The following is a 23,867-nucleotide window of genomic DNA, read 5'->3' as shown; positions in this document are numbered from 1 at the left end:
ACCAGCAGCAGAGCAGTTGCTATGACCTCCTATCTTTCTCCTCTGTAATTTTTGTTTCTTCTCTCTCCTTCACCACACAGCCAACATTGGCCATAAAACTCTTCCCCAACGTTGCCACCAGCCTCTCGTCGTCCACCTAGACCAACAACTCCTCTAGCTCGTGTCAGGTGGCCTCCTTTTTTTTCTTCCTCGTTCCTTCTCCCCATTCCTGTGACCATTACATGCAGAAGATATTTTGCATGCAAGGGAAGAATAATTAACTTTGAAGTTGGGCCAGACCTATTATAGCCTAACCCAAATGGGTGGGCTGGTCCAACCCACCCCGTAAAAGGGTTAGTTTTGTTGGGTCGATCCGGTTTTCTCCGAAATATTTCCAAAACATTTCAAAAAAAATCTTAAATATTTTAAATTAATTTCCTCTTAAAATAAACAAAACAAAATTGTTTTTTTCCCATACATGCAGCTAGGGGTGAGCAAAACCAGTTCGGTTCGGTTTTTATCTAAAAAACTAACCAAAATCAAATTTTAAAAAACTTAAAAATTCAAACCGAAACCAAACCGAAACCGGTTCAAACCGACCGGTTTCGGTTCGGTTCGGTTCAGTTTTTTTAACAGAAAAACCAGAAAACCTGTTTTATTGTTTTTGGGCTTTTTTGGGCTTTTCAGATGGGTTTTCTGATGGGCTTTCTATAGGCTTATAATTAATATAAATATTATCTAATTTTGTAAAAAAATCTATAATATATTTAATATTTTTTTGTCACTAAATTTTAATTTATATTAAATTATTAGTGCTAATATTGTGTTTAATAATTAATATATTTCAAGTGTTTCTAATATTTGTGTTTTGGAGTTTGGACTCCTAATGCATCAAAGTTTAAATAACACACACACACACACCAAATTAAAATTAAAATTACAAAGCCTTGCCTTCAAAAGGGCTTAAAAAACAAACAACAAAGAACATTGCCATAAAAAATAAAACACTTCATGCAAAAAATATAAATCTTCATTGTGCACATCATCACAATAAAAAAGCACATCAAGATGATAAGAACATTGCACTTTGATTCCGTGACACCATTGACATCAAAACCTGAAAATCAAGATCTAAAATTATAACATGATAAAATAAATTAGAATATGTAAAAATAAAAATTAGTTTTTTACCATCAAACTTTTGGACTAATTATCATCCGTTACTAAATGTAACTTTCCACCAAATTCTACAAAATAAAAAATTAGACATGTTAGATGATTGCAAACAATTTAATTAATAAATTACAAAATAAAAGGTGCAAGTTTATAAAAAAAAAAAATTACCTGATTCAAGGTTTTCGTAGGTTTCAAGATCATTTATCAAGCTTCTAATATCAGTTGAAATTGATCCATGATGCAACCAATTTTGACAACAAATGAGTGCTTGAACAGTTGCTGGAGATAAAGAACTTCAAAATTGATCAAGTACACGACCACCTGTGCTAAATGCTGATTCAGAAGCCACTGTGGATATAGGAATAGCCAGAACATGTTGTGCAACCTTTGAAAGTGTCTTATATTTCAAAGCATTATTTTTCCACCAACCCAAAATATCTAACTTATCATCATTAGGATCCTCACAACCCTCAATCAAATACCTCTCAACCTCATTTTTATTTTCCACACTATCCTCCTCCTGCAAGTGTCTTTTGAATCGAGCCAAAGTATTAACATCTACCTCCACATCATCAATAGCATTAACATCCTGTTTATGCCTATTATTATCCACCACTTCATCAATTTTCAAATAAAACTCATACAAGCTCACCAAAGTATCTTTCACCTTATTTGTTAGCAATTGTGCTTTGTCATAATCATACAAACCACCAAAACAAAATTTCACATATTTCAGCTTCAAACGTGGATCTAAAACATTAGCCACATATAACAAAAAATTCTGATTTGCTTCACAACCCCAATACTTCTCAAACTTTAACATCATATTCATCGCCATTCCACTTAAAATACTATCTTTACTTTTACACAATTGCAACAAGTTTGAATGCATGTAAATCAATTCATCAAAGAAAGAATTTGATGTGACATGCAATGAGCCAGAAAATCTCAATGTAACCATGTAAAAGATCTTTAAGAACTTAATCAAAGTTCTTGCATTTTCCCAATCCTCCAAACTAGGTGACCCTATGTTTTTTTTATTCCCCTTTGAATCAACCTCCAAAAAGTAACTCATATACCTAGGTTCTTTTTCACCTAACCTCACAAACACCTTTTCAAACTTTTCAGCAGCTTCTAGCATAAGATAAGTTGAATTCCATCGAGTTGCAACATCTAAACACAATGATTTTTTACACTCTATATGCAATTTTTCAGCCCACTTCTTAAATGCAAGATGCCTTGACGGTGAAGATCTCACAAACCTAATGGCATTTCGAATCTTAACAACTGAAACATTAATCTCTTTCAAGCCATCACACACAATGAGGTTTACAATGTGTGCACAACATCTAACATGCAAGTGCTCATTTGACAATATAGTAGTTGGCCAATCTTTCATCACATTCTTTAAATATGAAATGGTCACATTATTAGAGCTTGCATTGTCTAATGTAATAGTCAACAGTTTATCAATCCCCCACTCCAACAAGCAATTCTCAATAACTTGGCCAATTGTCTCACCCATATGATTGGAAACTTGACAAAAATTAAGAATTCTTTTATGCAAATTCCAATCATTATCAATCCAATGAGCTGTTAAACACATATAATTAATATTCTGGATTGATGTCCATGTATCTGTTGTTAAGCACAATCGTTGACCCCTAAGAGCTATCCTCAATCTATCCTTCTCTTCAACATAAAGTTTCAAACAATCTCTCATAATTGTAAAACGAGAAGGAATGTCAAATCTAGGTTGCATAGTCCTAGCAAACAATTTAAATCCACGACCCTCCACAAAATTAAAAGGCAACTCATCAATTATAACCATCTTTGCTAGTGCTTGTCTACATTCATCATAATTATAACCTATTGCCATAAGACTTCCCACATTTTGTTCTCTCAATTCACCCTTCTCTATCTTAGGTTCTAACACCAAAACCTTTTGTTTCTTATCAACCACAAAAGGAAACTTCTTGCACACTTTTAAATGACTCCACATATTACTTGTGCCATTAACAATAATGTGACATGCATAACTTTTTCCACAATAATTACATTCAGCTCTAGGGGCTTTAGGATCAACATCAAGTTTTGTAAAGTGATCCCAAATTTGTGACTTTTTTCTATCTTCAACATTTCTTTTCTTAGATGTAAGGACTTGAGGTTGTTTACCTTTTGAATCTGTGGTGGATCCTGCATTGGTTGATTCTGTGTTAGTTTTTGAAGTTGGAGAAGTGTTTGATGTTGGTGTAGTACCCGTGGATGAAGCATTTTGAACTTGAGTAGTTTCCATCTGTTATTACATAATGAAAACATGTTAAAAACCCATAATTTATAATAGATTTAAATGTACTAAAATAGCAACCAAAAAAATCCAATAGCAGTTTCAATGTTGTGAAGACTGAAGAGATATATGATGAGAAATCAACAAACAATCAGGAAACAACAACAAAAGAAAAATGTTATGAAACTCATTTTGCTCAATTAATATTGCACCTTTTTGCAACTGATCACTCAACATTTAAAACTTCAATAAGACATGGTTGAAGAAAAAATATTATACAATGGGATCAACAAGAATAGTTTTCAGACAGAGAGAACTTCAACATGGACATTGTTAAAAGTAAACATCTAAAAACAAGTAATGAAGTCACATAATCTATACCCTAAGGAATAAATTGCAATGAATTTCCATGGCAGAATTGCTATCAAATTCAGATCACCAAAGATTTAATAGAATGGATTCATGTTTGGTTTTTTAATTCGTAATTCTTCACTGTTCACATAAGTACTCCAGAATCAAACGTTGAAACAGTGTTCATATTTCTCTCTATCAAAGGTATATTTCACTATTTTGAAACAAAGAAGATGGAGATGATTTGGGTGAGGAGAATGGTCACTGGACAGAGTGTGGCCAATTTTGGGATTGCTGATGGGGCTTTCCAATTTTTTTTTAATGTTGTTGCTCCATCCTAGACTGTCTATTACAAACAACAAAAATGATCAAGGGTCCACATTTTTCTCAAGTGCATCCTTTACCCTGCCTTAAAAAGAATCACATTTTTCCATAATATGCACATTTTTCCTGAAATAAGTTTTATGTTTTTCTTGTCTGACGAAACATGCCACACTTGTGCCATGCTCACTTGAAATTTGGTGTTTAGAGTTGCAATTTGGGGCTTTGATAGTGTAGGATAATGAAGGTAAATGTGAAAATGTGGTTCATTGACAATTTAATTGTTGTAGATGGTTGACTTGGATGGAGGCCAACAATAAGAAAGGTTAAACACTTCCAAGTATAAAAACATAGTTGCAGGACTTATTTGTTGCTTTCCTTAAATTTATTTATATAAATTCATTTCATTGCAATTACTTGCAAAACCTAACAACCATGGGTTATCTACCCATTCGATTCTGTTATTTGCAAGGACTATAAAATAAACAAAAAACTTTGATTGTTGTCACTTTAATCATAAGACAAATTTTTTGAAGTGAGATGTTCTCTGATTTAGCACCTTTTGGGCTGCTTCTCTCACATGCTCAGTCAGTACCTCTCTATAATCTTAGCCATTTATAGATAAAAAATTTTCTTGGTGAGACATTACTATGATGTTTAATTTGGCAGTTAGTTCTACCATAATAGACTGCTGTGGATGAGGTAATTTAGCAAACTCTTAGCACAATTTGAAAAAATAATAGGAAAAATGGCATGGTTATAAAATCAACAAAAAATACACAGAATGCTCAAAGTTTGATTTTTTTTTTTTTTAAGGATATACCAACAAATACACAGAATCACAAAGCATAAGTTAAAAAAAAAAAGGGAGATTGACAGGAAAAAAAATTCATACCTGGTGTCTAAACCGACGGCGAAGATGAGTCTAAACCGAACGGAAAGAAGACGCTGAAGAGAAAGCGAGCAACATCAACCAAAGAAGACGCTGAAGAGAAAGCGAGCAACATTAAAACCAAAACAGCAGCAGCAACTTTTGAACATAAGAGGTGAAGTGGTGAACAGAAAGGAGCCAAGATTGAGGAATTAAAGAGAGAAATGAAGAATCGAAGATGAGGACAACCAAAAAAGCGTTAACAACTCGCTTACCAGACGAAACCAGGCCTTTAAGGTAAGGCTGGAGTGGAAGGGAGAGTACGGTAGAAGATCGGAGAGAAACTGGTTCGAGGAGCCTAGCCTTCTTTGCTATTAGTTTCAATATCTGCTGCTTTTGTTTGCGCCAAGTCGCCAACCCTCTTAGAAGGAAGAACTCTGGGGAACTTCCGGATTAACTGATTAAGGAGTTCTGGTCGAAAGAGAAATGAGTTAGCGCCTAGCGGGAAGAAGATTAGCAGTACGAGGAGGCGATTCAGCAAGCTAGCCACACCTCCATCACTTGACACTTTCTTATTCACACCGAAGAGAGAGTGCTAGAGAACTAGATTTTGTTACAGAGTGAGTGAAAGTGTGGATTACTGGATTATGTGAGCGCGGCTGTGAGGATTGAGGGAGCGGCGCTGAAGAGAAAAGTATCTAGGGTTTTTAGTTAATTAGGTTTCAGGAATTAGAAAGTGTTTTTTTTTTTTTTTTCGTATTTATAGTACCCCTTAAACCGAACCGGTTCGGTTCGGTTGGGGTTTTTCCGGTTTCTGGTTTCGTAAACCGATATCGAACCGAACCGAAAATTTTAACAAAAAAAATAATCAGTTTTAATTGGGTTTTTTTTCGGTTCGGTTTTTTTGGTTGTTTTTTTTTCGGTTTACTCGATTTACTCGGTTTTTCGGTTTTTTTGCTCACCCCTACATGCAACTAAATCTTAAAATTTTTCCAAGCATATCTTTATAAAAACAAAAATTGCATCTTTCTCGTGTTTTAAAATGCAAAATGGATATCGTAACCAAAATATGATTATCCATTAAGGTTTGGCCAAAATACCAAAAACTCTTTTACAAATTTTTTTTAGGGTCCAGATGTAGACTTTAATATCCGTGGGGTGTAAAATTACACAATAAATTACACCTTTAGGTACTAAAGATATAAGACATAAAATAAATGTGATGCTAAAATTTTGAATTTATAATAGTTAGGATTTAACCTAATAAGGTAGAGACTTTATCATAAAGAGAGATTTACCTTGAACCTTAGAAAAGACCAATGGATAGAAACCCGACTTAGAAAAAACAATCAAACAACAATGCATCATATCTTAAGTAAGGTGCATTGGGAGTGATGCGTCTTTCCCTTGCACAACCAGTCCTTTACTCAGACTCTCGCAGACCATATGTTCCTAGTAATCATAATATTAGGTGGCGACTCCTAAACATTAATCATATTTTTATGATTAAATCCAAAAACTATTCTCAACACACAACACCTCATCTGGAGGCATGATAAAAGCCTCCATCATCGTCAACGACATCGCGGTGCGGACCCCGCGACAGGGACCAACTCATGGGCACTTGATTTATCCTAAAGGTCTACTACACCTTTAAATCAAAATGGGATAACACTTCCTAAAATAAAAATATTATATCTCTAACATACACTTCCTATATACCACTTTCCAATGCAATTTCAAATTAACATGACTCTCTAATAGGGCTTTCAGACCTCATGCCTCCAGTGTAATCTCAGACTAGCACGACTCTTTAATGGGGCTTTTAGGCTCCATGTCATCTCCAGGGATTGGTCTTGGGTCTTTCACTCTTTATTATAGTATTGGACTGACATGACTCTCTAATAGGGCTTCTAGGCATCACACCATCTCCAGAGATTGATTTTTGATCTCCTACTCCCCAATGTAGTCTTGGGCTAGCATGACTCTCCACTAGGGCTTCCAAGCCTTACACTATCTCCAGGTATAATCTTAGATCTCTCATTATTTAGTATGATAACTCTCTAATGGAAAAGCTATCATGCCCTACGCATTATCAAGAAAGCCATGGGCCTCCTATACTCTATTGTGATCACTCTCTAATAAAGGGCTCCCAAACCCAACACAATCGCATGAAAAGCCACAAGCTGTCCACTTTTCAGTATGATCTTGAATTTTAAGTATGGGTTTCTCCATGGGTGCCCCTCAACTTTTTAGAAAATTTTATAAGTATATGTTCCTCCACGTGTTACCCTCATCCTCATAGAAACATTTCTAATTGACTCCTCCGTGGGTTCCTTTCAACCTCATAAATCTTTTTCTAAGTATGGGTTTCTCTATATGTTCCCCTCAAACTCCTAGAATTTTTTCTATATATAGGTTTTTTCATAGTTCCCCTCTACATGCTTAGAAATAATTCTAAGTATAGATCCTCTCCAAGTAATCTCATCTAATAAAAGTACTTTTACAATTGAATTAGCATGGGGTTTCCACCCCTCTTCTCATATAAAGAAAAATCAATGAACTCATTATAGTAACCATACATTTTTATAAATCCTTACATATATTTATCACAAAGACTTGGGGGTTACAATTAATTAAAATTTATCAGTAGTTTAAAAAAAATGTTAAGCAAGAGCCCACATTTAACAGGCCTAAAACACCAAGGGACCAAAAAACCTAAAAGCCCAAATAACTTTCTATGGGCTAAAGCCCCAAGACTAAGCCTATAAAGGTAGGCCCATGTAGTGTTTGGGCCTAAAGTTAGGCACCGCCTAACAACCAAGGTGGTGGACGCACGCCGAGCACCTTGCTAGGTATGCAACCTAGCACCCTAAATGTTGGGCCCACTCTTAAAGCCTTGTTGGGTGTATTAGGCACGAACCCAACTAAGTTGCTAGGTGTGGACCCCAACACCATTAGCACTACACACTAACCTAATACCTCTATCGGCATGGGTATGCACTTAAGCCCAATGTCTATAGCCCATGAGGGCACCAAAACCTATTTTCACCCCCTAACAAGCTCAAGTCAATTGCTTAAGCCAAACACTTTAAGCCTGATTTTTTCAGAACCTCACGTGGGTCCCTTTAGATATTTTTTGAGACTCCACATAGGTCCTTCAAAAGTTTTAGTCAACTAATGCATTTTGGGTCCTACACTCCTTACACTTCTTAGAGTATAAAAAATTCATCATAGCCTACCACCTTTTCATCTCATTAATATTTGTGTAAGAGTTATTTATCTCTCATTAATTAATATTGTCGCACGCATGCGCATGATGTTGTGGCATCGGGATTAAGGACTTGCAACCTATTTTTTTGGTTCAAGGTTACTAGGAGACCCAAATAGATTGGTCTTATATGAAATTTTAGGGTAAAGGACTGATTGTGGTTAGGAAAAATATTAGCATCCTTAATGCACCTTACTTAGGGCAAATTATATTGTGTGGTTTAAATATGGCTTAAAGATATTGACAAGTTCCTAAATTAATGGTTCATCTATGGCTTAGAATAAAGATTTATTCTCATGAATAAATCTAACATTTCAAATTCATTATGAGCTCATATGCCCAAATAAATTATCGCAGGAAGAATCTATGTAAGTGTTCTAGCAGGGTTCACCTATCTTGGAAGGTGAAAGAATTTTCCACAACTCATATGTTGTGGTTAAAATACTTTTAATTAAAATTGATGAATACCCAAAATAATTTTGAGAATTTTCAAGACAAGTTCTGCTATTTAAATGCCACCTTACTTGTAGGTCCATCATTTATACCATAATATTGACCATTGATTCTTATGAATTAAAGTTTTTAGGGGTTATTGAAAAATTAACCATGTTCTCATGGATTCAATAAACTGATTATTAAATTCAAAAAAACATGCCAAAATATCTTTCTAATTTTTGTGTATATATAAAAAATGTTAAGTCATACCATATATATATATATATATATATATATATATATATATATGAAGCAAAATATATTTTTTTATCTTTTAAGAGACTTGGTCGAATGCAAACCAAATAAATTATATTTTTGTATTTTTTAAATGAGAAATTGTTTTTAGAAATTTTGAGATTTCAATGAAAAGCGAGTATTTTATTGCTAGATCATCATCTTATAATGTATGTCTACAACTCTAATATTAAATAAAATTGTTCGGAAATATGTGATGAACCTATAAATAATTTTAAATTGGTTTTTGAATTTTCTAAAAAAAAATTAAGAATTGATTTAGGGTCTGTTTGGTAAAAAACCATTTTTATTTATAACAAAACTGTTAAAATAAGTCTAAGATTGTGTTTGTCAAACAGCCCCTTAGGCCAAGAAATCCTCAATAAAAAAAAAAAAAAAAGTAATCAGCCAAACAAAGCCTTCGTACCTTACCCAAAACAAAATCAATTGGGTTGACTCGAAAACACTAGTGCAACTTTAAACCAAACTGAAAACCATGATTTGACCTGAAACTAAAGCAAAATAAACAATTTAACCAAAAACAAATAAAAACTAAAAAAAAACACAAAAACATAAAATCTTTTTGAAAAAAACAGATTAAACACCAAGAATATGAAAAACACGATGAACATTCAAACCGAAACCCAGCAAGCACAAATCACAAACCAGACAAGTTTTCATGCAATCAAGGGCAAGGTTTTGTTCATAATCAAGCATCGATCAAGAATCAATCATCCATTTTCTTCGATTAGCACTCCAAATACATAATTTGATCATAATGTGTTCAAATAATCGAAAGAAGCCTATAATTTAAATGCATACATACATGTTATTGATGCATTTTAAGCTTAGATTATTTGCTAAAGATAATAAGCTAATATGTCTTTGCCAATAATTAACCTAAAACAACTCTAAAACAAGAGGTTAACCGAAAGTTCATGTGAAGAATATGAACCCATAATATAGAAAATTTCTAGAAATTAAAGAACTATTACCAAAACCCAGATTTGGCCATCAGCGCCTCTAAACACACTGTTTTTGGTCCTCACAAACCACATTACTAATAATAAGCATAGTTGAATCCAAATATCTAACAAATAACATCAAATTATTAATAACATGCATGAAGTTTCAATTCCTAAAACTGCTAAATCTTATCCAGCGTGTATGTAGATCTATGCAATTTGGATTCAAAATTAGTTTCTTAAACATATTTCAGTTATGAACAAGCCTTGTAAACCTAGGATTAACAATATTACTTCATAGTGCATTAATCAAACTAAATAAGAACAAACATTATTTTATCCAAACTAACCTAACTAGAAAGCTTTTGTCACATTAAAAACATCAAACACACCCTAAAAATAGACATCTAAACGTAAAATCAAAATCATAGGAAAAAAAAAACACAGCCTTTATTTTTTAAGCATCACCTTATTTACAAACATAAATGCAGACCAAATAACAACCAAAATCTCAAGTAAGCCATATGGTATCCATTTTTAGGTTAGAAATTATACATTTAAAAACCTAGAATAGCCATCGCCTTCTTTGCTCTTCTTTGTAAAGTTTTATTTTTACAAACTTAATGCCCTTTCAAAACTAAATAAACCCTTATGCTAAGCTTATAAACCCTCATAACTAGGGTATTTTATCAATATTTATCTCCTCATTTTCCCTCTTTTTTCCCTTCTCTTCAACTCTGATTTTCAGGGTTTATTTATAGGGTTTTGTTAGGGTCTTTTTATTAGATTCAATCAAAGATTAATCATGATTGATCAATTTTAGCCCTTTGATCAAAATGAAAGGTTTTTGGATAAAAAAGCAATAGTTTAGGGGGTTTATATTAGGCTAATTTTGTAGTGGTAGTTTTGAGAATTTTAGTGGTTTTGCCAAACTTGGAGACCAAGGGGCTAGTTTTTGGCTTTCTAAATCTTTGTCTTCAACTCGGCCAACCTGAGATTCCAATCTAGCGATCCTCTATAACCATAACCAAAATTTTTGTCTTCAACTTGGCCAACCTGAGATCCTAATCTGTCGATCCCCTTTAACCATAACCAAAATTTTTATCTTTAACTCGGTCGACCTGAGATCCTAATTTGTTGATCCCTTTTAACTAGAACCAAAATCTTTTTCTTTAATTGGATCAACCTAAGATCATAATCTGGCGATCCCCTTTAACTAGAACCAAAATCTTTGTCTTTCGCTCGGCCAACCTGAGATCCTAATTTGGCGATCCCTTTTAACCAAAACCAAAATCTTTGTCTCTAACTCGTTTAACTTAAGATCTCAATCTGGCGATCTCCTTTAACCAAAACCAAAATCTTTTTCTTTTAAGAGAACCATATTCTCACAATTATTCTTCTGTGCAACTCTTTTATGATAGAGTCATGATATCTCAGTGACATATTTTTTCAGCTTAGTTGACTTAAAATCTTAATCTATTAATTCCCTTCAATTAGAACTATCCATAGGCATCTTGATTGAATCTAAAACACTTTGATTGCAAGGTTCACATCTGATACTTTCCAGTCAAGGAGTTTGAACATTTTGACATTCTTCGATGCCAAAGAATTGAGATGTTCTTGATGGCAGGATTTTTCTCCTCTTTTTTTTTCCCTAATTATAGGGTTAAAATTGAGATCCTTTGCTATCATTGCGCAATGATTATTTTTCAACTGATTTCATTATGGATTTTCCTGTAAATTTTCAAAAATATTTATGCAATGTTTAGGGGTAAGATGACATGCATGTATCCTTACTTGGTTTAAAATATAGGCTCTCATCTTCGATGCTTCATCGTCATAGGATGCCTTGGTTTGTCATCTAAAGCCTTCTCAATCCTTTATTTCACCAGCTCATTTAAATTTATCATATGTCAATCCTTCGTTCGAATGTAAGTTCTCTTACTGGACTATCCACAGTGATTACTACTCTCATTGTTTATCAAGTCTAACCACGCCCTAAAATATGGTGATCCTTGCTTCATCTTGAAGGAGTTTAACAAATCATTTAACTTTTTATTATTATTTCAAGAATCACCCTCCGATTAACTGTGTGCATTTTGCCAACAATTATCAAAAGGTTTCTGGTGTCAACCTCATTTTAAATTGCAAATCAGTCATGATGTTTGTCCCTAGTTAAACCATATTCTTCAAGTATATTTTATTATAAACCTTCATGGAAATGTCAAATCATCTAGACATGCATCACTTTGCATGTAATAAAGGCTCATCATTGTATGCTTAGTGTTCTTCATAATAAGTGGCTTTCAGCCTATCTAATCTTATCAAATAACTCCTCTATATTTTTAGCAACCGTTATAGGTACTTATATAGCCATGAAGTTGTTTCTCAATTAGACCATGCTTCTCTAATATGACAACATTTCCTAGATTCTTGAAGAAAACCATACAATCATCATTGGCTAATGATCTTCAACATCTCTTTAACTGATATGGCTAAGTTTATCATTTTAGACCAAATCTATCTGCAAAGATTCTCCATCATTTCAAGGCTTTGTAATCAGCTAGACTTGATCATAGAAAGAAATACATTATCATTATTAATGATGTTCTTTTTTCATCACCAATATTTATAGAGTGGAATGCATCTTAAATTGATGGGCTTCAAAGCAAATTGTTCGCAATTAGTCTAGGTAGTGTGCATCCTTTCAATAATTATCCAAATGCACCAACATGACAACATCTTTTAGGAGTCATAATCATATTTCAAAGGATAAACCAAGCTGAAGTTCATGGAGTAATCCATAGACTTCTTAGGTAACATTACCCTTAGTTGAAATAGTTATATTTGTTCTTCTATCATCAAGAGACATTTGTCATTGACTTGTAAAGTTGTATGTATGTGAGTTTAATTGTGTCTCTATTTCTATCATTTGGGTAATTATAGATCGATTAACCAAGTCTACTTTGTTTTTACCAATGAGGATGTCTAACTCTGTTGATAAAGTTACATGTAAATAATATGATAAGAATGTATAGGGTGCTGATAATGATTGTATCCGACCAAATTCTAAGGTTCACCTTTCAATTATAAACAAGTATTCAATATGTATTAGGGATAAAATTAAAGTTGGGCATTGTTTTTCATGCTCAAATAAATGGATAAAATGGAAAGAACTATACAAAATCTTGAGGATTTGTTAAAGGCTTGTGTTTTGGAGTTTAGAGTAAAGTGAAAAGATCACTTACCCTTAGTGGAGTTCACCTATAATAATAGTCATCAAACTACAGTGGGAATGGCCCCTTTTGATGCATTATATAAAAGGAAATGTTACACCATAAAATGCTAGGAGGAAGTAGGTGACATGAAAATATTAGGGTCTAAATTGGTAAAAAATAATACGAATAAAGTTAAAATGATCAAGGAAAGAATGAAGATGGCTCGGGACAAATAAAAGAGCCATGTTAACAATCGAAAAAGACCCTTGGAGTTTGAGGTGGGAGATTGAGTATTTCTACATGTTTCCCTATGGAACAAAATCATTCAATTAGGGATGAATGGTAAATTAGCATTGAGGTACATATGTTTGTTTGAAGTCATAAAGAGAATTGGACTAATAGCCTATCAATTGGAACTTCCCCAATGATGTCGAAGGTGCATGGTGTGTCTTTACTTCGGAAAGCCATGATAGGTCCCTTTCGGGTATTACCATAAGTTCTAATAGAGATCCTAGAACATTTGATAATGTAAATGAAGCCTATAAAGGTTGTGGATAGAACAAAAAATGAGTTAAGGAACAATGAAGTTCTTTTAGTAAGGTGTTATGAAGGAACTCTCAAGTTGTGGAAGAAACATTAGAGAGAGAAGTTGAGATGAAAAGAAAGCTTCCAATATTATTCGATGACTAAGGTAAGAAAAATAAATTTCAAGGATGAAATATTTGTAAGAAGAGAAGAATGTAAAATTCCTAATAAAAAAACAGAAAAACAACTAGAATTATATATAAAAAAAAAGGGATTATGGCTGGATATTAGCATTAACCTAGAAGGGGAGGACCGCAATTGGGAAGTAGGAAACTTAAGGGTTAAAAAAGAAGTAAGCTCTCCTTTAGAAAAAGGAAAAAAAATTAACAGTTTTTTCTTGAAAAAGAGAGGAGTCGTCACTTTTAAAATAAAAGGGTGAAAAAGAAGGGAGAACTCTGTGTGAACTTTATATTTTTAAGAGAGAACACATCAGGATAAAGAATTGAGAGAAACACAAAGAGAGATTTAGTAGAAGAAAAAAATTAAGTACACAAGAATCAAGAAAATAATAGGGTATTCAAGGAAATTAAGGAAAGGCTGAAAAAAATTAAAGAACAAAGGGAAATCAAGAAAGTATTTAAGAAGTAATCTTGTGAATTCATGACTATTTGGTATGGTGCTTAACATTTTTATTCTTATAATTTAGTTAATTCTGTTTGTAAAATTAGAGTTCATATAGATTGGGGAAGATTTATTGTATTTTGTAGGGATTCCTTAAAAAAATAATGTAATAAGAAGTAATTAGGAGAATTAAACTATAAATTGAAAAGAAATCTAATAATGAAAATCCTAATTAAGTCTAGTTAATTAGGAGAATGTTCCCGGTGTTGTCTTTATATGATCTTATGTATGATTATGATTGTGTAACACTAGGAATGTGATGAAATTGAGTTATGCATGAAAAACTATGAAGAAAGATCAATTCTTGAATGTTAGAAATTGTGGAAATTGAGTGTTGTGCTTTTAAAAATTTATCTTTTTATATGTTATGTATGTAACTTTTATAATTTAGGGATTTGTCTTGAAGTTAAAACCCAAATTGGTTATAAGGGTGAAGATTTCGGCCAAAACAAAAGGCAAAGGAAGAAATTTTCTAATAGTAAAAATGGGCTAGCCACTTTGAGAAACGGTCAAACCGTTTCTCAAAACAGTAAGACTGTTTTGGCTACTATTTTGTGGTAGCCTAATTTTGTGTTTTTGGGTTGTTTGATGAGAGAATGTCATGTAAGATTTGGTGTCATGTTGGAGAGGCATTGGCAGTGGGACCTCAAGCATGCAGAACAAGACAAAAAAAATAAATATATGTAGGTGTTTGCCACCTCAATTTTTTTAATTTATAGTAATTAATATAAGTCATTATTCTCAATATTATGATTATATGGAATGATAAAGACTCAAGAAATATCAATGTGGATATTAGTTTAGATAAATGTTGTGTGTAATATGTTGACCACATGAGTGGGGGATTACCTAAATAAATTTAAATTGCAAAAAAAAATACATATGAGTTGTATGTAGTATAGTCGGCCACATGTATAGGGATAAGGTCAAATCCCTTGAAGGGAAAGATGGATGCATTTTATGCATGAGAGTTGACCATAAGAGTATGGCCCTAAAGTAGTTAACATTAATTTGACCATGAGAAAATAGAGACTTGATTATAAAATTAACGTGCTTGCTTTAATAGTGAAGGTAGTGGGCAATTTATAGTTAGTTGCATGAGCATAGACCAGAAAGGTGTCAAACATACACCTTAGACACGAAAGTCAATTGAAACCAAGGATTGGTTATTATTCATATTACTGCACCTCGAATGGACGTTGTGGTGGGTTAGATATGATTACCCTTAATGTTAAGTTACCTTTGGGTATTATTGTATGGGAACCAACATTGTGAATCTAATGCAATATGAAAAAGTTAGCTCAAATGCTGGGTTTACATGTTATTTGTTGGAGTAAAGGTTTGAATGGTGAATTACTATTACTAATAAGCGGTAGGAAAAATGTTTATGGTGAGGGAAGTAACAATGAAGTTTATGGGAGTTGTAAATATATTTTAAATATATGTATGATTTATTAATGCATAATGTGATGATATAACTTTTTTTTTTGTTTTTTGAATTTTAGTATGTTTATTTTTTATAGGTTCTTCATATGCTCCTCAAAATTAGTTTGTCATGATATTAGTTATCAGATGTTTAGTTCTGTTTAGTTATAGGATTTCCTGAATGTTTTCATATAATTATTGGACTTTCATCAGTCTCCATTTAGCTATAGAATTTTATTTTATTTTATGATATTCATATACTTCTTAGAAGATTATAATAAACATATTTGTTGAATTATAAGGATTGTTGTGTTTTTATGGTAAAACTATATTAATGATAATGAATTTCATCTTTTCATTTTAAATAAAATATTATGATGTTTTAATTTTTTAAGTGCTTCTATTGTATTCATGTATTGCAAAATTGGTTGTGATTTTGTTAAGATTGAAAGATATATATGTAGATGGTTATGGATAGTGTTAATGGATGGAAAGGAGTACATCCGAGGTTGTGACACACACACACACATATATATATATAAGAAAAATTCTATTTTTTTAGATAGTTGAGAGGTTAAAAAGGGGAGCGTGGTAGTTTTATGTCAAATTGATAAGAAGAAATTGTTTTGTTTAAAACATATAAAAGGTTGAACTTTGAAGTTTTGATATTTGAATTTTGTACTAGGTCCAAAATCAAAGGAGATGCTACACTAATGCCTATACATTTAAATTTTCTAGGCTCAAGTTACCATTCATTAGGAGATATATTTCATTTATTGTGTTTTGTGTATTCTAAAAAGAAAAAAATACCTAATATTTATGGCTTCACGAAAGGAACATATATTTTATTTTGATGATAAGAATAGAGAAAATATTGAACAAATTTTCAAGGGAGAGGGAACGAAGTAGTTGATGACTTAGTGTGTGTTTGAGATTAGGGTATAAAGTGTTTTTTTAAATAGTTTTTCGCTTGAAGATACATTAGAATGAATTTTATTAAGATATTTTTTTTATATCAGTATATCAAAAAAACACTAAAAAATCAATTTAATATTTTTACATGCTAAATACACTTTTAAAAAATAACTATAAATAATTTCAAACAAACTTTTAATGTTGTAGAGGAGATGGAAGAAAAAGTGTTATATGAGAGGGAAGTTGTTGTTTGAAATTAATGTTTTTGGTTATAATTATAATGAAGACTAATGACTAAGATTTTATTTTTTATCATGATATAAAGAGTTTTTTTAATGATAATTGTGTTATTTTAATGTGCTTGTAAATTATTTGATATTTTTTTGTTATTTTTTTTAATGTTAGGATAAAGATGCGAAGTATTATGAATTTATAAATAGAATATAAAATATAATGTCTTAAAGAATAAATACAGTGAAAAAATTGAGTAAACCTTTAATGCGAAGTTAACCCATTAAAATAGAGTAAATGATACGAGGATAAGGATAGGGTGGCAAAACAGTAAATAAGATAGCGGAAGCGATGGGGAAATGGGAATTTTGAAGGAGGGGCGGCAGGGGCCAGGTGGACAACTATCTATAAAGCCAGCACTCCCTACCACCCACTAAGCCGCTAGCCCTAAATCCTCTCTCTCTCTCCAACCTTGCTTATTTTCGCTCTTTTCTTATTCTTTTTATTTTTACATTTTGGCTTTTGCGGAAACCACAACGAAGGCTGAAAAAACCCAGAGCAGAAAAAGAAACCTAAGAAAGGTCATCGACAGCCCTAGAAGATACGGCAAAGAGATAGAATCGAGGTGTTTTTGGATCCTAAATGGCGCTATAGCCCTTCTCTTCTTTTCCTCTCCTACAAATTTCTTGTTTTTGTTGAGCTGCTCTGCCTCTCTCCCTCTCCCTCTCCTCTGAGGTACGTACGGACTTGGAGATTTTCCTTCATTATACCGTATTTTATTGTTGATCTGGTAACTGGTATATTTTTTTTTTCTGTTTGGTTTCCCAGATGCTCATGCAATGAGAGGATAATGAGGTTTTTGAAATGTAACGGAGAGATCTGATTTAGACTTTAAACAATTTATTGCATTTTCTCAGCAACCAAACGCCTGTCTCTATACAATTTATTGCATTTTCTCTGCAACCAAACGCCTGTCTCTATCTCTGTCTCTCATATTGTTTGTGTTTTTCTTTAGAGTGTAAAAGCGTCTTGTTGTTATTGCTAATATCGTAACTATTATTTGCCATTTTATGGTCAGATCTGCACTGTGTTTTTGTTTCTTTCCATCATTGTTACGTTAGATGTAAATACGTTTAAAATCGGAATTTTTCTTTTAAATCTCCATTTGGATTCTGGTAAAGCTTCAGCTCCTATTCTTTTTGTGATTGGAAAATTAATTCCCGTTTTCTAATCTGGTAAATTTCATTTTTGAGATGAAGAAATTCGTAGAGACTTTCAAGGCTCTTTTTGGTCCTTACATAAATAGAGATATTATCATGCTTGCTTATTCATGAAAGTGGGACTTGCTGTTTTTTTTTTCTCTTTAACATATTTGGGCTATCATCTGTACCTTGTAATTTTCATTTTTACAATCAACGTGTTGTTTATGAATGTTGCAGGAAGGTGTTTTCTTAGAAGATTGCTTGTACTTTTTAAAAAAAAAAATTGGATTCAATCGAATCTTCAGGCTCTAGCTGATTTGTTGGTTCTACAATCACGTCATGGTTGCCACAGCAGCTACTTCATCAATTTTCCCAGTTCCTTCACCACCTGGAGATGCCAAGTCCTCCAAGGTTGGTAGTGGTTCTGCAAGTTTGGGAGGAATCAAATCGAAATCTGCTTCCTCTGGGGCTTTGCAGGTTAAGGCAAATGCCCAAGCTCCTCCGAAAATAAATGGCTCTCCAGTTGGCTTGACAACATCAGTGGAAACTGCGAAGAAGGAGGATGTTGTCTCATCACCGGCACCCCGGACATTTATCAACCAAATACCTGATTGGAGCATGCTTCTTGCTGCAATTACAACCATGTTTTTGGCAGCAGAGAAGCAGTGGATGATGCTTGATTGGAAACCAAAGCGAGCTGACATGCTTATTGATCCCTTTGGTATTGGAAGAATTGTCCAAGATGGTCTTGTCTTCAGCCAGAATTTCTCAATTAGGTCATATGAAATTGGTGCAGATCGTACTGCGTCTATAGAGACGTTGATGAACCATTTACAAGTATGGTTATGTACTCAAATTTTCTCTTATTCTTGGACATAAAAAAACAAACTTCGAAGTTATTTTGGGAGGTGTTTATATTTTCTCCACTAGTTTGAATAGTTTCTTTTTCTTTTTTCATTGGCTGCAGGAAACAGCACTTAATCATGTTAAGACTGCTGGGCTTCTTGGAGATGGATTTGGTTCAACCCCAGAGATGTCCAAAAGGAACCTGATATGGGTGGTAACTCGAATGCAGATTCTAGTCGATCGTTATCCTACATGGTGAGACATAATCCAATCTGCATTATTTCTATCTAGTGCAAGAGTCCGCAACCTTATATGCGTTGTTCTTATACATTGTAAACTATATTGTTGTTAGCATTCTTTGTAATGCTAAGTTGTTTCCATACGCCGTATGAAAATCTTTAGGCTTATTTTGTTCCAGATGATTAGCTGGCACCTGACCCCTTGGCACTTGTTCTTGTCGGGTTGATGCTAATACGTAATAGAGGGCTTACTTATTTTGTCTTGCAGGGGTGATGTTGTCCACGTGGATACTTGGGTGAGTGCATCAGGAAAGAATGGTATGCGCCGTGATTGGCTTGTCCGTGATGCTAAAACTGGTGAAACTCTTACAAGAGCCTCCAGGTAGAAAACTGTTTGGAAGTGATCTATTCTTTTGTTGTGCTTTTCAATTCCATCCTCATTCTGCTGACTAATCGATTTTAAACTTCTGGTTTTTGAAAATTTTCAGTTTATGGGTGATGATGAATAAAGTGACAAGGAGGTTATCTAAAATTCCTGAAGATGTTCGAGGTGAAATAGAGCCTTTTTTTCTGAATTCTGATCCTGTAGTGAACGAGGACAGCACAAAGCTGCCAAAACTTGACGACAAGACAGCGGACTATATCCGCAAAGGCCTAACTGTAAGTGGATCTGCCAAAACTTATGTAGTTAGTTTCACTGAAGGTTTTATTACCTATAATAATCCACTCGCCTGTTGTGATCATTGTTATGCGTCTTCTCTGATTCACAGCCTAGATGGAATGATTTAGATGTCAACCAGCATGTTAACAATGTGAAATACATAGGCTGGATCCTTGAGGTATATTCTGCAACCTAAAATATTCCAGTTTTAACTTTTAATCATTGCCTGTTTTCTTCTCACTCACGTTTTATTTTATATTTTATTTTATTTGGGTTTCTTTAACTTGCAATCGCACAACAATTCATTAAAATGGTTGGACAGAAAGTGAGAGAGATCCTTCCCGGAAGGCTAATTGTGCTTGGGATTCAGTCAAAACTTGGCCCTTTTGGTTTTAATTCAACAAATAAAGTTTTTTACGAGCGTACATTAGTTGACATTTTTGTTGACCTCTAATGTTTGCATGGCAATTTGCTTTCTCTGATCTAATGAACATGCTCTTGCCTATATATGACAACTCAATAGAGAACTTGTTGACGGTGCTAAATCAAATATTAAAAATAGAATGAAGTTTGCTTGCAGCAAACCAACCTGCGGATAATCTTTCTGTGATCGGCCCAGCAGCTCAAACTGACAGCCAGACTGTAAAACACTAATTTAGTCTGAGTTTAATGATTGTTTTGGTTTTATAATGCATGCCTTCCGCAACCCTGTTCATTCTTGATAACCTGTCAACTTTAATGTCTATCTTGGCTTATACACCACCGGAAGGAGACCCACCAGGTGGTACTAATTTTTAATGTCTTTCAATGCACATGGTGCTAGTTTTTAATGTCGAATTATGTCCTTGCTTGGATAGAAAAAACAAGTGGTCTGGCAGTTGAATTTTTTCCTCTGGGAACATTGATCACAATCCAGTTTATGTCAGAGGATAAAAGTCAAATGTGCTATGAACTGATTCAGTCCGCTTCCCTCCCAAAGCTTTTCACCCTGCTTTTTTTAGTTCACCTAACGTAATGGTGGTGGTTTGTTGCAGAGCGCTCCTCCCCCAATCCTGGAGAGTCATGAGCTTGCTGCCATTACTCTGGAGTACAGGAGGGAGTGTGGCAGGGACAGCGTGCTGCAGTCCTTGACCGCTGTATCTGGTGCTGGCATTGGAAATTTGGGCAGTCCTGGTGGACTTGAGTGTCAACATTTGCTGCGACATGAGGATGGTGCTGAGATCGTGAGGGGAAGGACTGAGTGGAGGCCCAAACATGCCAACAATTTTGGCATGATGGGTCAGATGCCAGCTGATGAGAGTGGTGCCTAAACAGTGAGAAAGCGTTGTGGCTAGAATGGCGTTAGTCTCCTTGCCACCTGTCACTTTACTTGTGTAGTAGCATCATACCTGTTTGAGTCTCAGATACACCTTATTTTTAAGTTGTATGTATTTATATATATATATATATAAAATATATTTTTTTTCAATTTCTTGGATAAATGGAAGCTGTAAGCTCATTGGATAAATGAACTGCTGACATGTTCTCTCATGTAGAAACTTGAGTTCGTGTTCTTCTTCTTTTCTTCTTTTTGGTTAAGAAATACTATTTTTTCAAGTGACTGGAGATGAATTGAATGTTATATTTAATTAGTAGATAGTTCTTTTTAGCTGCTAACAACCTGTCTAATTTGACGGCCCTTAATGCGGTCAACATGTCAACCTTCTCTTTGTGGTCCGAATGCTCTATTGGGCGGCACGTGTACGATGGCCTTTATGTTTTTATTTTAGCCGTCTCCAAGTTTGGTTGGCAGTAGGAATGGACAGAAAAGGTTATATAATTTATTGGAGTGGGGAGCAAGCAGGCTTCAACGGATTTTGCCTGCCAACTAATTAATTAAATTTTGACATGCTCTGTTCCTCCTCAATTATGTGCGCCTCCTCCTGCCTTTCCCTTTTGACTTTGACAATGCAAGAAAATGTGAATGCACTGTTATTCTCATGATGTTGCCGTGTAACAATATGATGCAAACTCAACGCTATTGTTGTGAGAAATTACACTAAGCTTAATATGATATCTCGACCTTCATTTTTTTTTTAAAAAAGAAAAAATTTGCAGATATTTGAAAGCATGCAATTATGGCAGCACGGAAGTGAAGCTCCTGCTAGGCTTAAGGTTCGTGATAAATTGTTTGTTGGGTTTTTAAATATCTTATAGGTAATAAAAATAATAAAACAAAATTATTTAGAAATTTTTAGGATTTTGTTAGAAAGATCCAAAATTATTTAGGAATTTATCTTTAAATAATTCTTTAAAAGTTAAGTTGTTGGAAATCATGAGTCCTCTAATTATTTGATCTCCAACATTAATTTATACGAACCACCAATAAAAAATCTTCTAAATTTCTATTTAAGAGAGATGAATTGTTATGCCTACAATGTTAGCTCTCTATTATGTGATTTGCGTAGTTTTTATATCTAACAGACAACCACTCCAAAAAAAAAAAAAAAGGAATAACTTACTATTTATAAGGAAATTTAAAAAAACCATATAAATTAACAAAATATTAATTTGACCCTTAAATAATATTCATATATTATTTAAGGATAATTTTAGAAATTTAATTAATTAAGTGCGTACTTGATTATTCTAGGAACTATAACTATAATCCCTAAATTAAATATATTGTAGTGCTTAATTTCTAAAATTATTTTCAATGAAGTCACATTTGATTAATTATCCCAGTTTAATTTCTAACTAATGATTCTTAATGTGTGTGTGACCCATTAGGTTCTTAATATGTATGCTCAAATATAAATTTTAATTCTAATTAAATAGAATTAAAAAAATTAAAACAATTTAATTTATTATCAATTCAACAATTGATTAATTTATATTTGAAGATTAGGTACATTGTTTTGCAACTTTGATCAAGAATTTCTTAGTCAAATACTATTTAAGAACATATGAAATATTTTTTTTAATTCACACAGTGTGATGAATCATCTCTTGATCACTTAAGTATCTTCATATAGTTAATGTTATACCCAATGTCTACACCTTCGTCACCTCGATTAAGATAACTTGTAACAACATCAAAGCATAACATTCTCTATATAAGATAACTTAGTAATCTTAAGTCTAAATATCACTTACACAATTGTTATATTAGCTTTTTCATAGACATAAGTGATCTCTCCATATGAAATTCTCATGCAGGTCATTTCAGTGTACATGTCTTATGACAAACAACTACATATTAATTCTAGATATCCCTTATACTTCAACTTATGAGAACAATTGCTTCCTTTCATAAAGAAAAAAAAAAACATAATATGTATCAGTCTTTACGACTCTAATAAATATCAAGTATTTAAAAGAGCATTGATCATGAATATTTTAAGATCAATTCTTTGATACAATAAGAATCTCATAATTATAACAATTTTATAATTTTCTTTGCAAAATATTTTTGTCACATGAACTAAAAATAAATATACAATTCCATTTTTAGTGTTTTGACAACCATGAATTTGAATTCTACTCAGGGTTATTTCCTATCTAAGTTGCTCAAAGATATACATGACGAGGAATGGTGTTTGTGGTGGCACCTCTTATAACTATGGTTGTATGACAAATTCTTTTCCATTTATGGTTGGATAATTCTCTTCACAATGACAAGAATAAATTTTATGGGGGTTATGAGAGTGAAGATGTTTTATTTTACTACTAGCTATGTCATTCTAGTTGATCCCTCTACAAAAATAAATAAATAAATAAAAACTTGTTTAAATTTATTAAAGGGAAGGTGTGGAATAGACTCTTAAGACAGAATTAATAGAGCTTTATTATGTTCTTAAATAGCTAAAAAAGCCTTTGCCAACCCTTTATTATGCTAGTTGTTAGAGATTTGAATATAACGTAGGATATTTAGTGGTAGAAAGGGTGGTGACACATCCAACCCTTATTGTTTCTTAATTTTTAGTCATGGAAAA

At 33.2% G+C, this 23,867-nt stretch overlaps 2 protein-coding genes across 3 annotated transcripts; one reads left to right on the top strand and one right to left on the bottom strand.

Moving 5' to 3' along the window:
- Positions 1-1,450: 1,450 nt before the first annotated feature.
- LOC118054199 (zinc finger BED domain-containing protein RICESLEEPER 2-like) lies at positions 1,451-3,451 on the bottom strand. Its single transcript, XM_035065687.1, has 2 exons — positions 2,818-3,451; positions 1,451-2,691 (listed from the first exon to the last, which is right to left on the bottom strand). Exons 1-2 carry the CDS (start codon positions 3,449-3,451, stop codon positions 1,451-1,453), a joined length of 1,875 nt encoding a protein of 624 aa, XP_034921578.1.
- A 13,921-nt stretch (positions 3,452-17,372) lies between these two features.
- LOC118054123 (palmitoyl-acyl carrier protein thioesterase, chloroplastic) lies at positions 17,373-21,489 on the top strand. 2 transcript variants are annotated; one of them, XM_073406312.1, is made up of 8 exons: positions 17,373-17,680; positions 17,774-17,811; positions 18,385-18,984; positions 19,115-19,248; positions 19,501-19,614; positions 19,721-19,892; positions 20,003-20,071; positions 20,928-21,489. In XM_073406312.1, exons 3-8 carry the CDS (start codon positions 18,487-18,489, stop codon positions 21,201-21,203), a joined length of 1,263 nt encoding a protein of 420 aa, XP_073262413.1. In that variant the 5' UTR covers positions 17,373-17,680; positions 17,774-17,811; positions 18,385-18,486; the 3' UTR covers positions 21,204-21,489. The 2 variants fall into 2 exon arrangements, with proteins under 2 accessions (XP_073262413.1, XP_034921460.1); XM_035065569.2 differs by lacking the exon at positions 17,774-17,811.
- Positions 21,490-23,867: the final 2,378 nt, after the last annotated feature.

This window comes from Populus alba, chromosome 18 (assembly GCF_005239225.2).
Source record: "Populus alba chromosome 18, ASM523922v2, whole genome shotgun sequence".
Classification (NCBI taxonomy): domain Eukaryota; kingdom Viridiplantae; phylum Streptophyta; class Magnoliopsida; order Malpighiales; family Salicaceae; genus Populus; species Populus alba.
The sequence above is the reverse complement of the archived record's forward strand: the minus strand, read 5'-3'. Positions and strand labels throughout refer to the sequence as shown.